The 21,945-nt window shown below is 45.3% G+C and overlaps 1 protein-coding gene across 1 annotated transcript in view; it reads left to right on the top strand.

Annotated features, from left to right (window-relative positions):
- Nucleotides 1–20,375, top strand: part of LOC139540455 (ephrin-A2-like) — a 241,046-nt gene extending 220,671 nt beyond the window's left edge. The window contains exons 2-4 of the mRNA XM_071344298.1: nucleotides 8,222–8,514; nucleotides 13,133–13,198; nucleotides 18,874–20,375. Of these exons, the coding sequence (XP_071200399.1) occupies nucleotides 8,222–8,514; nucleotides 13,133–13,198; nucleotides 18,874–19,001 (487 nt within the window). The 3' untranslated portion in view covers nucleotides 19,002–20,375. The remainder of the gene's footprint in view (nucleotides 1–8,221; nucleotides 8,515–13,132; nucleotides 13,199–18,873) is intronic.
- Nucleotides 20,376–21,945: the final 1,570 nt, after the last annotated feature.

Genomic DNA, 21,945 nt, shown 5'->3' with positions numbered 1-21,945 from the left:
AAAGGTGTGGGAGGCTGCCTTAATCTACATCCACGTCTTGAAGAGGCTGGGCCAGGCGCTAGTGCGTGTTTATAGGCTGTCATAGCAAACCATCAGAGAAGCATCCAGCTTCTCATGCGCTTGTGTTTCAGATGGTATGTTTGCTTCCCAGATGGTATACTTGCGTTTCAGATGGTATGTTTGCTTCCCAGATGGTATGTTTGTGTTTCAGATGGTATGTTTGGTATGTTTGCGTTTCAGATGGTATGTTTGGTATGTTTGCGTTTCAGATGGTATGTTTGTGTTTCAGATGGTATGTTTGGTATGTTTGCATTTCAGATGGTATGTTTGGTATGTTTGCGTTTCAGATGGTATGTTTGTGTTTCAGATGGTATGTTTGGTATGTTTGCGTTTCAGATGGTATGTTTGGTATGTTTGCGTTTCAGATGGTATGTTTGGTATGTTTGCATTTCAGATGGTATGTTTGTATTTCAGATGGTATGTTTGGTATGTTTGCTTCCCAGATGGTATGCTTGTGTTACAGATGGTATGTTTGCTTCCTAGATGGTATGTTTGTGTTTCAGATGGTATGTTTGGTATGTTTGCATTTCAGATGGTATGTTTGCTTCCTAGATGGTATGTTTGTGTTTCAGATGGTATGTTTGGTATGTTTGCGTTTCAGATGGTATGTTTGGTATGTTTGCGTTTCAGATGGTATGTTTGTGTTTCAGATGGTATGTTTGCTTCCCAGATGGTATGTTTGTGTTTCAGATGGTATGTTTGGTATGTTTGCGTTTCAGATGGTATGTTTGTGTCTCAGATGGTATGTTTGCGTCTCAGATGGTATGTGTGCCTCTCAGATGGTATGTGTGTGTCTCAGATGGTATGTTTGCTTCTCAGATGGTATGTTTGTGTCTCAGATGGTATGTGTGCGTCTCAGATGGTATGTTTGCTTCTCAGATGTTATGTTTGCGTCTCAGATGGTATGTGTGCTTCTCAGATGGTATGTTTGCGTCTCAGATGGCATGTTTGCTTCTCAGATGGTATGTTTGCGTCTCAGATGGTATGTGTGCATCTCAGATGGCCTGTTTGCTTCTCAGATGGTATGTGTGCGTCTCAGATGGTATGTTTGCTTCTCAGATGGTATGTTTGCGTCTCAGATGGTATGTTTGCGTCTCAGATGGTATGTTTGCTTCTCAGATGGTATGTTTGCGTCTCAGATGGCATGTTTGCTTCTCAGATGGTATGTTTGCGTCTCAGATGGTATGTTTGCTTCTCAGATGGTATGTTTGCGTCTCAGATGGTATGTGTGCGTCTCAGATGGTATGTTTGCTTCTCAGATGGTATGTTTGCTTCTCAGATGGTATGTTTGCGTCACAGATGGTATGTTTGCTTCTCAGATGGTATGTTTGCTTCTCAGATGGTATGTTTGCTTCTCAGATGGTATGTTTGCGTCTCAGATGGTATGTTTGCGTTTCAGATGGTATGTTTGCTTCTCCGATGGTATGTTTGCTTCTCAGATGGTATGTTTGCTTCTCAGATGGTGTGTTTGCGTCTCAGATGGTATGTGTGCATCTCAGACGGTATGTTTGCTTCTCAGATGGTATGTTTGCTTCTCAGATGGTATGTTTGCTTCTCAGATGGTATGTTTGCGTCTCAGATGGTATGTTTGCGTCTCAGATGGCCTGTTTGCTTCTCAGATGGTATATGTGCTTCTCAGATGGTATGTGTGCATCTCAGATGATATGTGTGCTTCTCAGATGGTATGTGTGCTTCTCAGATGGTATGTTTGCTTCTCAGATGGTATGTTTGCGTCTCAGATGGCCTGTTTGCTTCTCAGATGGTATATGTGCTTCTCAGATGGTATGTTTGTGTCTCAGATGGTATGTTTGCTTCTCAGATGGTATGTTTGCGTCTCAGATGGCATGTTTGCGTCTCAGATGGTATGTTTGCTTCTCAGATGGTATGTTTGTGTCTCAGATGGTATGTTTGCTTCTCAGATGGTATGTTTGTGTCTCAGATGGTATGTTTGCTTCTCAAATGGTATGTTTGCGTCTCAGATGGTATGTTTGCGTCTCAGATGGTATGTTTGCGTCTCAGATGGTATGTGTGCGTCTCAGATGGTATGTTTGCTTCTCAGATGGTATGTTTGCGTCTCAGATGGCCTGTTTGCTTCTCAGATGTTATGTTTGCTTCTCAGATGGTATGTGTGCTTCTCAGATGGTATGTTTGCTTCTCAGATGTTATGTTTGCTTCTCAGATGGTATGTGCGATTCTCAGATGGTATGTGTGCGTCTCAGATGGTATGTTTGCTTCTCAGATGGTATGTTTGCGTCTCAGATGGCCTGTTTGCTTCTCAGATGGTATGTGTGCTTCTCAGATGGTATGTGTGCTTCTCAGATGGTATGTTTGCTTCTCAGATGGAATGTTTGCGTCTCAGATGGCCTGTTTGCTTCTCAGATGGTATATGTGCTTCTCAGATGGTATGTGTGCGTCTCAGATGGCCTGTTTGCTTCTCAGATGGTATGTGTGCGTCTCAGATGGCCTGTTTGCTTCTCAGATGGTATGTGTGCGTCTCAGATGGTATGTTTGCTTCTCAGATGGTATGTTTGCGTCTCAGATGGTATGTGTGCGTCTCAGATGGTATGTGTGCTTCTCAGATGGTATGTGTGCGTCTCAGATGGTATGTTTGCTTCTCAGATGGTATGTGTGCGTCTCAGATTGTATGTGTGCGTCTCAGATGGTATGTGTGCGTCTCAGATGGTATGTGTGCGTCTCAGATGGCCTGTTTGCTTCTCAGATGGTATGTGTGCGTCTCAGATGGTATGTGTGCGTCTCAGATGGTATGTGTGCGTCTCAGATGGTATGTGTGCGTCTCAGATGGTATGTGTGCGTCTCAGATGGTATGTGTGCGTCTCAGATGGCCTGTTTGCGTCTCAGATGGTATGTGTGCGTCTCAGATGGTATGTGTGCGTCTCAGATGGTATGTGTGCGTCTCAGATGGTATGTGTGCGTCTCAGATGGTATGTGTGCGTCTCAGATGGTATGTGTGCGTCTCAGATGGTATGTGTGCGTCTCAGATGGTATGTGTGCGTCTCAGATGGTATGTGTGCGTCTCAGATGGCCTGTTTGCTTCTCAGATGGTATGTGTGCGTCTCAGATGGTATGTGTGCGTCTCAGATTGTATGTGTGCGTCTCAGATGGTATGTGTGCGTCTCAGATGGTATGTGTGCGTCTCAGATGGTATGTGTGCGTCTCAGATGGTATGTGTGCGTCTCAGATGGTATGTGTGCGTCTCAGATGGCCTGTTTGCTTCTCAGATGGTATGTGTGCGTCAGATGGTATGTGTGCGTCTCAGATGGTATGTGTGCGTGCAACCTGTAGACATTTGTTAGTCGGGTATATTGCATGAGTCAGTATCTTTGTTCCAGGGTGTCAGTGTGCTACGTACATGCCAACCGGCTCACTAGCTATGATCCAGGGCATTATGTTAACCATTGTTGTGTATGCAGCTACCGAGTACACATTAGCTAGCTAGTACACACAGGGCCGTAACTACAGTACATATGAGGTCACCGAGTCCGCACCTCTGTAATGTTTTTGAATTAAAAAAACTTACTGTTGATAGTTAGTAGAATAGTAGAATACACAAGGTGCAATTTCAAAACTTAGTTTTCCTTTTGTTATGTGTCACTCACTGACAGTCACTCAATTAGCCCATGTCAGTTAAAACATTTTAGATTGGTAAATTAGTCTAGTGAGTCTAGCCGGCTATCTAAACTTGTAGTAATCATGGCCGAACGTAACATCCTCTGTGGCACCGTTAGAGATGTCTGAGCTTGTATACAGCGTCTGTGTCCTGAGAAGGTATCTGCTGGCACAAGACCCTATTGAGCCATCAGGGTGGAACCCATCTCCCCCCTGACAGGAGTAAACTGGAGCCCGGATGATATTTGATTTGCTGTAAATGCCTGAAAGGGGGAAGGTGGGGGGCGGCTCCAACAGAACCACCAATCACCACATGTAGGTGACAGTGGGTGAGGGGAGTGCTGAGGCTGGCACGAGGGATTGATTGCAAGACCACAGATGACTTGCATGCATTAGTTCTCCCTCACACATACACACACACACACACACATACACAACACACACCCCTGGCTGCTGTTTTATTGATATTCGGACCTGATGTTCTTCCTCTCCTCCCACCTGACTGCCTAACGAAGTCATTTCCAACAAAGTGTCCCCGAGCTCCATCAAACCCTTCCTCAATCTGCCTCCACTGGCCATTAATCTGCCATCCACTGGCTCCAGGTCATCTACAAGACCCTGCTAGGTAAAGTCCTGCCTTATCTGTGCTCGCTGATCACCATAGCTGCACCCACCCGTAGCACGCGTTACAGCAGGTATATCTCACTTGTCACCCCCAAAGCCAATTCCTCCTTTGGCCACCTCTCCTTCCAGTTCTCTGCTGCCAATGACTGGAACGAACTACAAAAATCTCTGAAACTGGAAACACTTATCTCCATCACTAGCTTTAAGCACCAGCTGTCAGAGCAGCTCACAGATCACTGCACCTGTACATAGCCCGTCTATAAATAGCCCAAACAACTACCTCTTCCCCTACTATATTTATTTATTTATTTATTTATTTTGCTCCTTTGCACCCCAGTATTTCTACTTTGCACACTCATCTACTGTCAAATCTACCATTCCAGTGTTTTACTTGCTATATTGTATTTACTTCGCCACCATGGCCTATTTATTGCCTTTACCTCCCTTATCTCACCTCATTTGCTCACATTGTATATAGACTTATTTTTCTACTGTATTATTGACTGTATGTTTGTTTTACTCCATGTGTAACTCTGTGTTGTTATATGTGTCGAACTGCTTTGCTTTATCTTGGCCAGGTCGCAGTTGTAAATGAGAACTTGTTCTCAACTTGCCTACCTGGTTAAATAAAGGTGAAATTTAAAATTTAAAAATTAATTAATGGCTGGCAATCTGCCTCCACTGGCCATTAATGATGACAATCTGCCTCCACTGGCCATTAATGACTGGCAATCTGCCTCCACTGGCCATTAATGATGACAATCTGCCTCCACTGGCCATTAATGATGACAATCTGCCTCCACTGGCCATTAATGATGACAATCTGCCTCCACTGGCCATTAATGACTGGCAATCTGCCTCCACTGGCCATTAATGATGACAATCTGCCTCCACTGGCCATTAATGATGACAATCTGCCTCCACTGGCCATTATTGATGACAATCTGCCTCCACTGGCCATTAATGATGACAATCTGCCTCCACTGGCCATTAATGATGACAATCTGCCTCCACTGGCCATTAATGACTGGCAATCTGCCTCCACTGGCCAAAAATGATGACAATCTGCCTCCACTGGCCATTAATGATGACAATCTGCCTCCACTGGCCATTAATGATGACAATCTGCCTCCACTGGCCATTAATGACTGGCAATCTGCCTCCACTGGCCAAAAATGATGACAATCTGCCTCCACTGGCCATTAATGATGACAATCTGCCTCCACTGGCCATTAATGATGACAATCTGCCTCCACTGGCCATTAATGACTGGCAATATGCCTCCACTGGCCAAAAATGATGACAATCTGCCTCCACTGGCCATTAATGATGACAATCTGCCTCCACTGGCCATTAATGATGACAATCTGCCTCCACTGGCCATTAATGACTGGCAATATGCCTCCACTGGCCAAAAATGATGACAATCTGCCTCCACTGGCCATTAATGATGACAATCTGCCTCCACTGGCCATTAATGATGACAATCTGCCTCCACTGGCCATTAATGATGACAATCTGCCTCCACTGGCCATTAATGACTGGCAATATGCCTCCACTGGCCAAAAATGATGACAATCTGCCTCCACTGGCCATTAATGATGACAACCTGCCTCCACTGGCCATTAATGATGACAATCTGCCTCCACTGGCCATTAATGATGACAACCTGCCTCCACTGGCCATTAATGACTGGCAATCTGCCCCTACTGGCCCTTAATGACTGGCAATCTGCCTCCACTGGCCCTTAGTGACTTGCAATCTGCCTCCACTGGCCGTTAATGGCTGGCAATCTGCCTCCACTGGCCATTAATGACTGGCAATCTGCCTCCACTGGCCATTAATGATGACAATCTGCCTCCACTGGCCATTAATGATGACAATCTGCCTCCACTGGCCATTAATGATGACAATCTGCCTCCACTGGCCATTAATGACTGGCAATCTGCCTCCACTGGCCAATAATGACTGGCAATCTTCCTCCACTGGCCATTAATGGCTGGTAATTCTGCGAGGAACCACAGGAAACAACAGAGAGGGAAAGGAGGGAGTTTGCAAGCACAATTTGAATCCTGAACGCGGGTTGGGGGGGGGGGGGGGGTGTAGCAGAGGGCGGGGGGAGGAGTAGTAGGGGGGACTGGAGAAGATCCTCACACAGCAGCTGGCAGGGAGGGGGGGTAGTAGGTGGGGGACTGGAGAAGATCCTCACACAGCAGCTGGCAGGGAGGGGGAGGGGGGGGTTGTAGGCGGGGGACTGGAGAAGATCCTCACACAGCAGCTGGCAGGGAGGGGGAGGGGGGGTTGTAGGTGGGGGACTGGAGAAGATCCTCACACAGCAGCTGGCAGAGGGGGAGGAGTAGTAGGGGGGACTGGAGAAGATCCTCACACAGCAGCTGGATAGGCCCCTCTAACACTAATTCCAACCCCCTCAGATTAGCTGTCATCTGATGCCAGGCCTGCCTGTAACTCCGTTCTCCCCCCTCCATAACCCTAACCCCATTTTACCCCCCTTGTGGTCCCCTCTGCCCCCTACCTTTCCACGCTCTGAGCCCACGAGCTGCAACTGATCTGGCGATACTTTCACCAACATGGCTGGTGTTTGTGCACGGGTTTATCACTACAAGACTCAAAATGGCGACGTCACTTCTCCCCATCAAAGCTCTTTGAAGGATTATGGGCCTCATGGCACGACTGATAAGGAAATTTGAGAGGGAGAAGTGGCGCACCGTCCAACGGGGACTCTTTGTGGGTGACTTATTCGCTGGTCAGTCTGTGAATTTGGTGTCAGTGTGTCAAACCTTTTCACATATTTGCTTCAGAGTTTATGTGGTTAATTACGAAACACAGTACACAGTACAAATACAGTACATACACCAAGACCAGATTTCACATGTATGAAAACAGTTCTGATGTGTAAACCACGGTTGTATACGGTTGGGCCGTATACAGATGTTTATACCGTTTCTCTACTGGGGTATATACGAAGATACCGAATGTGCACACAAGGGATGCTAAAAACCACATTTTTTTTCTCCAAAATTAGTTATTTTACAAACCAAAAAAATTAGGCAACAGGGATGTTGATCTTGACATCGAGCCACTTAACTAGTAAGTTAACAAACCAAATGCAGAGCTGGAGCCCTGAGCTGGATATAATTTATTTGACACATCTTAGATTCCTTACAGTTCCTTACAGTGGCGTAGCACGTACCCCCCGATGCCCCCAAACGACTTGTTACTTCCGCAAAACTATTAGGAAATCCACATGTAGTGTGATTGAGCCAGACAGAGGACTAGGGCCTGGAGAAAGTGGAGATGGAGCCACGCAATCGTCTTCTACGCTATGATTTGTGCGCTTGCGTTTCACTTGGCCCCGTGCGATGGAGCTAATAGCCATGGGGGCAAGGGCAGTATAGATCCCTGTAAACATGCACCACCGTGCAGGTGCTCAATTTGTATCGAAATAGCCCGGAGCGACAAAGTCATTTGGCCATAGCTGGGCGAGAGCCAGGGCCCTGTGAAAGAGCTTAATGAAGCCGCTCTCACTCTGTGAACCCCTGCCTCCAGGCCGTTGTCCTCCTTCTGCACCAATTCACCACCTCTTCCTCATCCTCCTCACCCAGCTCCTTTGTCCATAGAGTATTAGCACCATGTTATGTTGCCTTTATACCTTTCTGTATTAGTATGTATCAGATGGACGATAGGTGCTGTTGATAGGTAGTGTTTTGGGCCCAAGTCTGTCGTTGAGAGTGCTTTAGGTGGAATGCATAGTTATTTAGTTGGGTCACTCAGGGGGAGCAACATTGGCCACTTTAACGTTGTTTCATCTGGAGCTCTGTTAGAGAACATGCCTATATTACATGTTTATAAAACAGTTGATGTTAATATTTGGCCTCTGTCTCATCTGCAGGTTTCTCCATGGGGAGTACACCGTGGAGGTGGCCATCAACGACTACCTGGACATCTACTGCCCCCACTACGAGGACCCGCTCCCCCTGGAGCGCATGGAGCGTCACATCCTCTTCATGGTCAACTACGACGGCTACACCACCTGCGACCACCGCATGAAGGGCTTCAAGCGCTGGGAGTGCAACCGGCCACAGAGCCCCAACGGACCGCTCAAGTTCTCCGAGAAGTTCCAGCTCTTCACTCCCTTCTCACTAGGGTTTGAGTTCCGGCCGGGTCACGAGTACTACTACATCTGTAAGTAGAACATTTGATTCACCGCCACACTGGTTATGTCCCCAAGTTAGGTAGAGAAAAGAATATGCGAGGAAGAAATGACTTACCACACCAAACAGAAGCAGCTGCGACCCGTCAAGAATATTCAGCGCTGTCAACCCATCGCTCTTTAGTTGATGAAGTTCAGGGAATGTCAGATGGATCTACTTGTTTCCTGGTCATTTGAAGGTTGATTTTATCTCATTTGGTGGGAAGCAGGGGAGGAAGGGGAGGAAGCCAAAATAGCGGTAGGGGTTTAATTAATAGGCTTTGCTTTGTGGTTTCATTTGGCTCTCATGCATGGCTCCCTGCTAGTGCCAAGGCTAGGAACCAACCAGGAACGGTCTGTTCACACCACAGTGTGAAAGCCAGAGAGGTAGAGCACAGCCCGTATACACAGAGAAGTGGCGGATGATTATTCTGCATCAAAACCAACTTTACCTGCTATTTACTAGAAAAGAACGATCGTTACCAGGTACTTCTTTGAAGTAATTCAATATAACTACAAACCAGTTGATATCAAATGGTTCCTTGCGCTAATTAGTTGAATTTAAACAAAATATAGTTACGTGGCAAAAGCAATGTAATTAAGCTGTTACAAGGAAAATCATGGAGCGTGAAATAAAGCCATGAGTAATCAAACAGACTGTTACCAATCACAACATCCAGCCAACCAGAGGGGAGCCCGGACATATCCATTATCTCCAGATTCCGGTTGACTTGTCCATCCATGTGTTTTGTTCCTGACCTGCCATCCTTTTGTGTGGTGCCCCAGCTCATGCCATTTTCTTACACCCCTTCATTAAAAATGTTATTTGTCAAATGGCAGCAAGCTATTAGCTGGGTGCTTAGCTTCACAGGGCGTGATCGGTGCAAAACCAGTTACCGGCGACCTCATGCAGAACGCTTCAAATTATGCTGATTGGTCAAATCATATTTAGCCGAGGGAACTTGATGGGGGTAATTGTGTCCTTCTGGCTCCGGACCGCGGTGCGGCGGGTTATACACGGCCAGACAGGCGTGACACCTCACCTACCAGATGCATCACACCCACACACGCCCACTTTGACTTCAAGGTCGCGGTATGAACTTCAAGATCGCGGTATGCACGCCACTTCCCATTTTCCTGCGTCGGAGGTGTTTTTCCCCTTCCGTGGTCACATGTCCCAGGTGCAGTGTGTCCATGTGCAGGACAGACCCTGTGAAAGGTGTTCATTGGGGGGGTGGGGGTTGTGTAACGGCAGTCTAAGTCGTCCTCCTCATCGGACGAGGAGAGGCGAGAAGGATCGGAGGACCAATGTGCAGCGTGGTAAGTTTCCATAATTTAATGACATGAAAACTAGACAAGAATACAAAACAACAAACGTACTAACCGTCACAGTCCCGTGTGGCACAAACACTGACACAGGAGACAACCACCCACAAATCCCCAACACCAAACAAGCCACCTATATATGATTCACAATCAGGGACAACGATTGACAGCTGCCTCTGATTGAGAACCATATTAGGCTGAACACAGAAACAGACAAACTAGACACACAACATAGAATGCCCACCCAGCTCACGTCCTGACCAACACTAAAACAAGCAAAACACATAAGCACTATGGTCAGGACGTGACAGGTTGCTACTAGCATTAGCACAGTGACGGGCTACTGTAACTGGTCCCATAGACTTCCAGTCATTGAGCCCCCATCCCCCTACCCCTCTACCCCATACCCCCATCCCTCTACCACATACCCCCCCTATCCCCCTACCCCTCTACCCTATACCCTCCTACCCCTCTACCCCATACCCCGCTATCCCCCTACCCCCCAACCCCTTCTCCACCCCATGTGCAGTCAGGCACAAATACCAAATATGCACACTCAAATACACACCCAAATAAACACACCCACCCTGAACCCCAACCACACATCTTTTTAAAAGACCAAGTACCAAAGATGCTGATGCAAGAAAGTGGCCATTTTGGTGCCTGATATTTTATATTTTAATTAAATAAAACTGTGTTATTATATGAATACCGAAGATATAAAAGTAAAACAGTGTTATTTTATGGACAACAAGATACAAAGTAAAACAGTGTTATTTTATGGATAACAAGAGAAAGTAAAACAGTGTTATTTTATGGATAACAAGAGAAAGTAAAACAGTGTTATTTTATGGATAACAAGAGACAAAATAAAACAGTGTTATTTTATGGATAACAAGAGAAAGTAAAACAGTGTTATTTTATGGCTAACAAGAGACAAAATAAAACAGTGTCATTTTATGGATACCGAGAGACAAAGTAAAACATAATTTGCCACAGTGAAATTACAAAAGTGCTGCCTTCCAATTTGGGCACAAAAGACTACACTTTTGACTGGACAAAATGGTTTTCCAAGGTTAAGAATGCAGTACTACGTCCAAATCAGTGGAGGCTGCTGAGGGGAGGACGGCTCATAATCGCTGGAACGGCGCGTATGGAATGGCATCAAACACATGGAAACCATGTTTGATGTATTTGATACCATTCCACTAATTCCGCTCCAGCCATTACCACAAGCCCGTCCTCGCCAATTAAGGTGCCACCAACCTTCTGTGGCCCAAGTCTCTCTCTGGCTCTCTCGCTGGTTCACATCAAATCAAATGATATCACAACTGGTGTAGACTTTACAGTGAAATGCTTGCCTACGAGCCATCCCAACGATGCAGTTTTCAAAAAAATGAATACAAATAAAAATAGTAACAAGGTATAAAATACACAAGAATGGAGGTATATACAGGGGGTACCAGTAACCAAAAAATGTGCAGAGGTATGAGTCACTTGAGGTAGATATGTACATGAAGGCAGGGTAAAGTGACTAGGCATCAGGATAGATAATAATAAGGTATTTGAGGTAGATATGTACATGAAGGCAGGGTAAAGTGACTAGGAATCAGGATAGATAATAATAAGGTATTTGAAGTAGATATGTACATGAAGGCAGGGTAAAGTGACTAGGAATCAGGATAGATAATAATAAGGTATTTGAGGTAGATATGTACATGAAGGCAGGGTAAAGTGACTAGGAATCAGGATAGATAATAATAAGGTATTTGAGGTAGATATGTACATGAAGGCAGGGTAAAGTGACTAGGAATCAGGATAGATAATAATAAGGTATTTGAAGTAGATATGTACATGAAGGCAGGGTAAAGTGACTAGGCATCAGGATAGATAATAATAAGAGTAAAATAAAGAACAGAATAGCAGCAGCATATGATGAGTGTTAAAGAGTGTGTCAGTTTGCGTGTGTTATGTCTGTGTGAGCGTATAGTGTATGTGAATGTGTATAGGATCAGTGCAGATCGTTCGGGTACCATTCATTGACTATTTAGCAGTCTGGCTATTCTTTTTTTGGCTTTTCCCGATGCTGTGGTGTTTTGGTTCTTTCCAGTGATGCTGTTAGCATATCAGAGGTTGCATTGAGTTGCTTGTTGTTTTCCCTTACTGAGCCATATGGTGGGTGAGTAAACTGAGGAACTTGGACCGTGAAGTAGTGGAGTTTTGTTCCTAGCACTCCCAGTCACAGTAACATCCTGCAAAGTGATTAGTGAGCAAAACTAACGTCTCAGGACATGCAGCACCTGGCCATCACGGTGTTCCGTGTTCCAACTGTCAGAGGGACAGGGTTACACAAGAAGACAAGGGTCAAAAACTCCTCAGGTGTTACAAAATACCAAATTGGTTACCGTTGTTTTCACACAGAATTGGTGTGAATTAATTTTGCGGGGAGACTGAAAGAGGACTGAAAGAGGACTGAAAGAAGAGGACTGAAAGAAGTCTGAAAGAGGACTGAACGAGGACTGAAAGAAGACTGAAAGAGGACTGAAAGAAGACTGAAAGAGGACTGAAAGAGGACTGAAAATGCCCCTCAACGGGTTGCTTATAAAATGGTCTGAATTAATTTTGTGGGGAGACTGAAAGAGGACTGAAAGAGGACTGAAAGAAGTCTGAAAGAGGACTGAACGAGGACTGAAAGAAGACTGAAAGAGGACTGAAAGAAGACTGAAAGAGGACTGAAAGAAGACTGAAGAGAACTGAAAGAAGACTGAAAGAGGACTGAAAGAGGACTGAAAGAAGACTGAAAGAAGACTGAAAGATGACTGAACGAGGACTGAAAGAAGACTGAAAGAGGACTGAAAAAGGACTGAAAGAAGACTGAAAGAGGACTGAAAGAGGACTGAAAGAAGACTGAAAGAGGACTGAAAGAGAACTGATGGATCACCTCTGTGAAATCTGGATCCAATGAGTGCAGGGGACATGTCAGTTATAGCCCTCTAATGGAACGTACTTACTGTTCTTCCCAGGCAGTATAATTTGAGCAATTTTCTCAGAGATTTGACAAATAAACTGCTGCTGAATGTGTTATTCATTAATAAACACATGCCTCTCCCTCTCTCTCTCTCTCTCTCTCTCTCTCTCTCTCTCTCTCTCTCTCTCTCTCTCTCTCTCTCTCTCTCTCTCTCTCTCTCTCTCTCTCTCTCTCTCTCTCTCTCTCTCTCTCTCTACCTCTACCTCTACCTCTCTCTCTCTCTCTCTCTTTCTTTCTCTCTCTCTCTCTCGTTCCAGCGTCTCCACATCCTAACCTTGTTGGGAAACCCTGCTTGAAGTTGAAAGTCTATGTCAAGCCCACAAGTGAGTATTTTCTTCTCTATCCAGTCTTTAGGGAATGTCGTTGTGAAATTGCTTACACTCCATTTTAGTTTCACTGGCCTTTGTTCAGAACAAAAACATCTTTCTCTTTCTAACTTTGCCATTCATTCTGCCTTGTTAAGAAGGGGTGTAGTCAGCAAAAGAGACAGCAACACGTTCTATGAAGTTGTAGAGCTTTTCATCACACCCATTGTGCATTATATTGCTGTATAGGAATCCATATATATTAATGTCTACAAATAGATAGAAATGTGTTAACTTATCAGATAGATAGAAATGTGTTAACTTATCAGATGGATAGAAATGTGTTAACTTATCAGATAGACAGAAATGTGTTAACTTATCAGATAGACAGAAATGTGTTAACTTATCAGATAGACAGAAATGTGTTAACTTATCAGATAGATAGAAATGTGTTAACTTATCAGATGGATAGAAATGTGTTAACTTATCAGATAGACAGAAATGTGTTAACTTATCAGATAGACAGAAATGTGTTAACTTATCAGATAGATGATAGAGGGTAGAGGCAAGGCAGGTTTTGGTGCGACACTCCAAGCAGTTGGAGAGCACTCAGCCGTGAAATGTGTGAACTTTCCCAGCATAGTTCCACATCTCTCATTCTGAACCCATATTAACCCAGGGATGGTAGACAAACAACAGGACCACCTGTGGGTCAGAGCCTAACCTGCAAAGCCCTCTGCTTGGTGATTGATGATGTTAAACCTTCATTCCATCTCTGTCTTTGCTCAGAACACTATCATCCAGACCCCTATTTAAGACTGCTTAGGATCCCAGCCCTCTTGAGTTAAACCACTAGGACTCTGTAACAAAACACACTGACACACACACACACACACACACACACACACACACACACACACACACACACACACACACACACACACACACACACACACACACACACACACACACACACACACACACACACACACACACACACACACACACACACTGCAGTCAGAGGTAGATGCTACTGCGTTCACAGTCTGGTGGAAATAATTAATCTGGCGAGGGCCAGATAGCGATCCAAACTTTGACCTCCAACTAGTCATCGTTCACCAAAGCCCGATGCTCCCACAGAGATCTGTTGCGGAAGCAGGCAGCAGAGCAGGTACTGGCCATAAACTAGGGCTGGGACAATACCAGTATCATGATACTATTGTGGCAAGCAAACAAAACACGAAGCAAATGTAACTTCTTTAGGAAAACAGTCCTAATGTTGGCAACTAACACCATTATGTTGTCATCCAGTCACATGTATTGATTTTCCCAGCTACCTTACATACTGCAGGACCAAAGAGTTTGACCTGCTTGGTGTTTTCATTTTTGCCATGAAAAAAATATTGTGATCCTGGTATCGTCCCAGCCCAACCATAAACATGAGGTTTAAAGTTGGCGGATCCTCAGACCAGCGTTGGTGCGAGGTGACATTCTCCACTGCTCTTTAAAGGATCATTTGCTGAAGTAAATCTCCTGAGGACAGGTTATACACATCCAATGTGCTTAGGTTCCAAAACCTTACGGGTCACTATGGAGTAGTCAGGATGTACTCACAAGGTATGACCCAATCTGGCCCTCATACCATCATGGCCACCTAATCATCCCCCTCTCCCCTGTAACTATTCCCCAGGTCGTTACTGTAAATGAGAATGTGTTCTCAGTCAATTTACCTGGTAAAATAGGGGTTACATGTATTGTATTTTTTATGCTGTATATTTTGTGCTCTTGTAGGCCTATGCCTTTCCATGTGCATTGTTGTAGGGTTTAAATGGAGAGGTTTCATTTCAGCAGTTTGTTTATCGAGTTGCTTTAAAAGGCAGCTCGATGAAGGCAGACAGTCCCCCCCAAAAAATTATGTTCCTTTTCTGACTCACAGAAGGCATTTTAAGCTGTTTGTACAAAGCCTTTGGAGAAAAGGAACAGTATTAAACTCACACTACTGTGTCAATATTTGGAACAGTGTCATTTACTGGTGATTTTCTCTTGGAGTTTAACCTGACTGGTCGTGTCGTTCCGTTATCTCTGTATAATTGCGAATAAACATGTTAGAGATGATCAATTTCCCACGGCAGTTAAAAAACAATGACATGGTCATTGAAAATCATACAGTCTGTCTATTATGGAACGTCTCAATTGTCGTTTTATTTTGTTGCCATGGCATTTTAGCATGATAGCATTTTTGTGTCTGTTATTTTTGTTGCTCCTTATGTGTTATAGTGTAATTGCATCACAAGTTTTATTGTTTGAACATACAATTACATTATATACGGTATGTAAACATCGTAATAAATATGAATCCTATAGGGAGTCCTATGCTATAGGCACATTTCAATTACCTTAGCATTTATAATAAATAGTACACTGTTAAAAGTAAACAGAAAGAATACTCTAGTGTATGACCAATCAGTGGCTGATGATTGTTGAATGTTATATTTACATCATTACGAGGTCTGGCTCTTTAATGTGCACCGCTCTCTCTGAATATCTGGAGGAGATACGCATTTATTGGATTCCGTGATTAAGTCAGGATTTTTTAAAATGTATTTTACCTTTATGTAACTAGGCAAGTCAGTTAAGAACAAATTCTTATTTTCAATGACAGCCTAGGAACAGTGGGTTAACTGCCTTGTTCAGGGGAAGAACGACAGATTTTTACCTTGTCAGCTCCGGGATTCGATCTAGCAACCTTTCGGTTATTAATCCAACGCTCAAACCACTAGGCTACCTGCCGCCTCAATTCACAGGTAGATTTCGGTGTGGGTTAGCTTGGAAGTTGGGAATTGCATTTCCATAGGCCGGACGGATCCTGTGTTGGTTGGAGATTGTGAAATATATATATATATATGTATACAGTGGGGAGAACAAGTATTTGATACACTGCCGATTTTGCAGGTTTTCCTACTTACAAAGCATGTAGAGGTCTGTAATTGTTATCATAGGTACACTTCAACTGTGAGAGACGGAATCTAAAACAAAAATCCAGAAAATCACATTGTATGATTTTTAAGTAATTCATTTGCATTTTATTGCATGACATAAGTATTTGATCACCTACCAACCAGTAAGAATTCCGGCTCTCACAGACCTGTTAGTTTTTCTTTAAGAAGCCCTCCTGTTCTCCACTCATTACCTGTATTAACTGCACCTGTTTGAACTCGTTACCTGTATAAAAGACACCTGTCCACACACTCAATCAAACAGACTCCAACCTCTCCACAATGGCCAAGACCAGAGAGCTGTGTAAGGACATCAAGGATAAAATTGTAGACCTGCACAAGGCTGGGATGGGCTACAGGACAATAGGCAAGCAGCTTGGTGAGAAGTCAACAACTGTTGGCGCAATTATTAGAAAATAGAAGAAAATAGAAGAAGTTCAAGATGATGGTCAATCACCCTCGGTCTGGGGCTCCATGCAAGATCTCACCTCGTGGGGCATCAATGATCATGAGGAAGGTGAGGGATCAGCCCAGAACTACACGGCAGGACCTGGTCAATGACCTGAAGAGAGCTGGGACCACAGTCTCAAAGAAAACCATTAGTAACACACTACGCCGTCATGGATTAAAATCCTGCAGCGCACACAAGGTCCCCCTGCTCAAGCAGGCGCATGTCCAGGCCCGTCTGAAGTTTGCCAATGACCATCTGGATGATCCAGAGGAGGAATGGGAGAAGGTCATGTGGTCTGATGATTCAAAAATAGAGCTTTTTGGTCTAAACTCCACTCGCCGTGTTTGGAGGAAGAAGAAGGTTGAGTACAACCCCAAGAACACCATCCCAACCGTGAAGCATGGAGGTGGAAACATCATTCTTTGGGGATGCTTTTCTGCAAAGGGGACAGGACGACTGCACCGTATTGAGGGGAGGATGGATGGGGCCATGTATTGCGAGATCTTAGCCAACAACCTCCTTCCCTCAGTAAGAGCATTGATGATGGGTCGTGGCTGGGTCTTCCAGCATGACAACGACCCGAAACACACAGCCAGGGCAACTAAGGAGTGGCTCCGTAAGAAGCATCTCAAGGTCCTGGAGTGGCCTAGCCAGTCTCCAGACCTGAACCCAATAGAAAATCTTTGGAGGGAGCTGAAAGTCCGTATTGCCCAGCGACAGCCCCGAAACCTGAAGGATCTGGAGAAGGTCTGTATGGAGGAGTGGGCCAAAATTCCTGCTGCAGTGTGTGCAAACCTGGTCAAGAACTACAGGAAACGTATGATCTCTGTAATTGCAAACAAAGGTTTCTGTACCAAATATTAAGTTCTGCTTTTCTGATGTATCAAATACTTATGTCATGCAATAAAATGCAAATGAATTACTTAAAAATCATACAATGTGATTTTCTGGATTTTTGTTTTAGATTCCGTCTCTCACAGTTGAAGTGTACCTATGATAAAAATTACAGACCTCTACATGCTTTGTAAGTAGGAAAACCTGCAAAATCGGCAGTGTATCAAATACTTGTTCTCCCCACTGTATGTGTGTGCATATTTACAATTGCAGTATGGTGGAGAATGTGGGGACCTTTCTGTTAAAGACCTTTATTATACAAAACAACCTAGCCTCAATCCAGCCTCTGCCCAAACCCTTAGAAAATGTTTCCCCTGCTATGTGACTGTTTATTGTCATCTGCTCTGAGAGGGTCCAATCCTAATCTTGTTTGGGAGACCGGGGTTAACCTTGGTTTTTCCCAGAACCCCCCTCCCTTTTTTAATGTATTTTGGCGGAATGGAAACGGACAACTCTTATATATTTAGGCAGGAATTCCAAAATCAGAAAGCTGTTAAAGTAATGTTAAATAGAGCTCCTCATGGCAGCTGTAAGGAGAGAGAGTTGACGTGTTTTAACATTAAATATGCCAGTACCGAGTACATTTTAAGACACCATCAGCCTCACACCTCAATTCTCCTTGAGTCAGCCCCGCCCACTGTTTGATTGTCTGTCTCTCTATTGGTGTGACTCGTGTCTTCAAGACGAGTCTCCCAGTGAAGAGCTGTCAACAACATGTAGTGCTTCTCACTCTGCCCGTGTCAACGTTGGAGATGACAGTGAAAGTGGGAGGTGTAAACATCACACGTGTATGTATGACTATTGACAGAGCATATCTGGGTCACGGGGAAGAAAAGAACCAAAAGGCTTTGCCAGTGTTTGCTTTTAAAAAAGCCCAGATACAGACAGATTGAAACTGCACAAGGATTTGACTGTATTAGATTGTAACCTGTTTGAAGCATAACCTCTCTCTCTCTCTACCTCTCTCCCTCTCTCACTCTCTCTCTCTACCTCTCTACCTCTCTCTCTACCTCTCTCTCTACCTCTCTCTACCTCTCTCTCTCTCTACCTCTCTCCCTCTCTCACTCTCTCTCTCTACCTCTCTCCCTCTCTACCTCTCTCTCTACCTCTCTACCTCTCTCTCTATCTCTCTCTACCTCTCTCTCTACCTCTCTCTACCTCTCTCTCTACCTCTCTCTACCTCTCTCTCTCTCTCTCTCTCTCTCTCTCTCTCTCTCTCTCTCTCTCTCTCTCTCTCTCTCTCTCTCTCTCTCTCTCTCTCTCTCTCTACCTCTACCTGTCTATCTCCCCCTACCCCCCCCCCCTCTCTCTCTCTCTCTCTCTCTCTCTCTCTCTTTCTCTCTCTCTCTCAGATGACTCAGTGTATGAGTCCCCAGAGCCCTTCCTGACAGACGACAGCACCGGTGGCTGTTGCGTGGCCGCCCCCTGCCTCTCCCTCATGCTGGCCATGCTGCTCACGCTTCTCCTGTCCTTATCATAGCATCTTGGGCCCGCCGGCCGTACCCCCCTTGAAACAGCCCCCCACCCGACTTCCCATCAAATCTTCCGCCTCTGCCCCCTGAGAGGAGACATGCCTCCTCCACACCCCATCTCCCCACGCCTGTCCTCTCCTCCTCCCATATCAGTCCACTCTCCTGCACCCTCCATCCTCCACCCTCCACCCCTCGACATGCACCATCTGGACACTGTAAACTCATACTGCCCCTCCCTCCCTCAGAACCCTACAACTCCTCAGCGTAACCCTTGCTTCATGACGTCTGGCTTCTGACCCTCAGCCTACAGCTCAAGTCCAGGTGGCGATAGAGTGGAGTAGTCCTGGGGACCAGGAAGGAGTCACTTAAAGACAAGAAGGAGTCCCTTAAAGGCAGGAACGAGTTCCTTAAAGTCTTTACAAAAACAGCCTCCCAGCTGCAGAGGAGCGCTGGGATGTGCAAGAAATTGATGGGGTTTTGAACCGAACTGAGCACAAACTCCCCTCCTACGTGTCTGGATGGTCGACAGTGACGTCTTCTCCACTTCAGAACCCTCTCATGTGCATCTTCATCTTCGGACTGTTTGCGTTTCTCTTTGAGTCTTTGTGCTTTGATTATGGTCAATAGTGTCCCACTTGTACATGTCCATTCTGTTACAGTGTATTATACAGTAGTATATTACTTTGTCACGTTGGCTCCTGCGGTGATAGATCATAGGTGAACCTTCTCTTTATCTCTCTCTCTCTCTTCTTGTATCTCTGACCAGTCTCTCTCTCTCTCTCTCTTCTTGTGTGTCTCTGACCAGTCTCTCTCTCTCTCTCTCTCTCTCTCTCTCTCTCTCTCTCTCTCTCTCTCTCTCTTCTTGTGTCTCTGACCAGTCTCTCTCTCTTCTTGTGTCTCTGACCAGTCTCTCGCTCTCTCTCTCTTCTTGTGTCTCTGACCAGTTTATCTCTCTCTCTCTCTTCTTGTGTGTCTCTGACCAGTCTCTCTCTCTCTCTTCTTGTGTGTCTCTGACCAGTTTCTCTCTCTCTCTCTTCTTGTGTGTCTCTGACCAGTCTCTCTCTCTCTCTCTCTCTCTCTCTTCTTGTGTGTCTCTGACCAGTCTCTCTCTCTCTCTCTCTCTCTCTTCTTGTGTCTCTGACCAGTCTCGTTCTCTCTCTCTTCTTGTGTCTCTGACCAGTCTCTCTCTCTCTCTCTCTCTCTCTCTCTTCTTGTGTGTCTCTGACCAGTCTCTCTCTCTCTCTCTCTCTCTCTCTCTCTCTCTCTCTCTCTCTCTCTCTCTCTCTCTCTCTCTCTCTCTCTCTCTCTCTCTCTCTCTCTCTCTCTCTCTCTCTCTCTCTCTCTCTCTCTCTCTCTCTCTCTCTCTCTTCTTGTGTGTCTCTGACCAGCCCTCTCTCTCTCTCTCTCTCTCTCTCTCTCTCTCTCTCTCTCTCTCTCTCTCTCTCTCTCTCTCTCTCTCTCTCTCTCTCTCTCTCTCTCTCTCTCTCTCTCTCTCTCTCTCTCTCTCTCTCTCTCTCTCTCTCTTGTGTGTCTCTGACCAGTCTCTCTCTTTCTCTCTCTCTTCTTGTGTGTCTCTGACCAGTCTCTCTCTCTCTCTCTCTCTCTCTCTCTCTCTCTCTCTCTCTCTCTCTCTCTCTCTCTCTCTCTCTCTCTCTCTCTCTCTCTCTCTCTCTCTCTCTCTCTCTCTCTCTCTCTCTCTCTCTCTCTCTCTCTCTCTCTCTCTCTCTCTCTCTCTCTCTCTCTCTCTCTCTCTCTCTCTCTCTCTCATTGTGTGTCTCTGACCAGTCTCTCTCTCTCTCTTCTTGTGTGTCTCTGACCAGTTTCTAACATCTTTGCAATTTCTAGCAGTAGCGTCCCAGAGTAGATGAGGACCTTTTCTGTAAATCTGCCAAAGACACTTGTTTAACTTTTATACCGGGAGAACAGGGGGGTGGGACAGCGCTGTCGTGGCTCTCCAACAAGGTCGTAAGCAGCCATAGACCTCTGTGTAGACCCTCTGAAACATGCCATGGGGGTCCATCACAGACAGGGCAGTGTAGATTTTTTAAAAGAGGATCTTTTTGTCATACAAAAAAAAATGTTATGTAAAAACAAACAAATGAACCGTTTCAAAAATTGCCTTTTTTCCCACTGGTGCTGAATTCAAAATGAGTCTCTCCATCTCATGCTGCGGTGCTCTCTTTCTCACTACCCCCTCTTATCTCTTTCTCTCTCTACCCCTTCTTCTCTCTCTCTCTATCTCTATCCCCTCTTCTCTCTCTCTCTCTATCTCTACCCCCTCTTCTCTCTCTCTCTATCTCTACCCCCTCTTCTCTCTCTCTCTACTCCCCCCTCATCTCTCTACCCCTCCTCTCTCTTTCTCTCTCTACCCATCTTCTCTCTCTCTACCCCCTCTTCTCTCTCTCTCTACTCCCCTCTCATCTCTCTACCCCTGCTCTCTCTTTCTCTCTCTACCCATCTTCTCTCTCTCTCTACCCCTCTTCGCTCTCTCTACCCCTCTTCTATCTCTCTCTACCCCTCTTCTCTCGCTCTACCCCTCTTCTCTCACTCTCTCTCTACCTCTCTCTCTCTACCCCTCTCTCTCTACCCCACTTCTCTCTCTACCCCACTTCTCTCTCTCTCTCTCTCTCTCTCTCTCTCTACCCCTCATCTGTCTCCCTCTCTGTCTCATTCTCTGCCCCCTCTCTCTCTCTCTGTCTCTCCTGCTCTGAATGTGAGGCATTCACCGCGTGACGTTTTCGCTGTATGACACATGCCCATTGCTATGTCAGGTCCTCTTGTCTGAGTCCCAGTACTAAGACTGTTGACCGCTGGGTCATTGTGGAGACTGAGGGCCTGTCATCACGAGGGGAATGGACAATGTGAGATCCCCATGTATTGTGCAACACTAAGGGAGCCAGACCTCCATGAACACTTAAAGAGGACGGAAAGGGAGCCAGACCTCCATGTACA

The sequence above is a fragment of the Salvelinus alpinus genome, chromosome 15 (genome assembly GCF_045679555.1).
Source record: "Salvelinus alpinus chromosome 15, SLU_Salpinus.1, whole genome shotgun sequence".
Taxonomy (NCBI): Eukaryota; Metazoa; Chordata; class Actinopteri; order Salmoniformes; family Salmonidae; genus Salvelinus; species Salvelinus alpinus.
The sequence above is the reverse complement of the archived record's forward strand: the minus strand, read 5'-3'. Positions and strand labels throughout refer to the sequence as shown.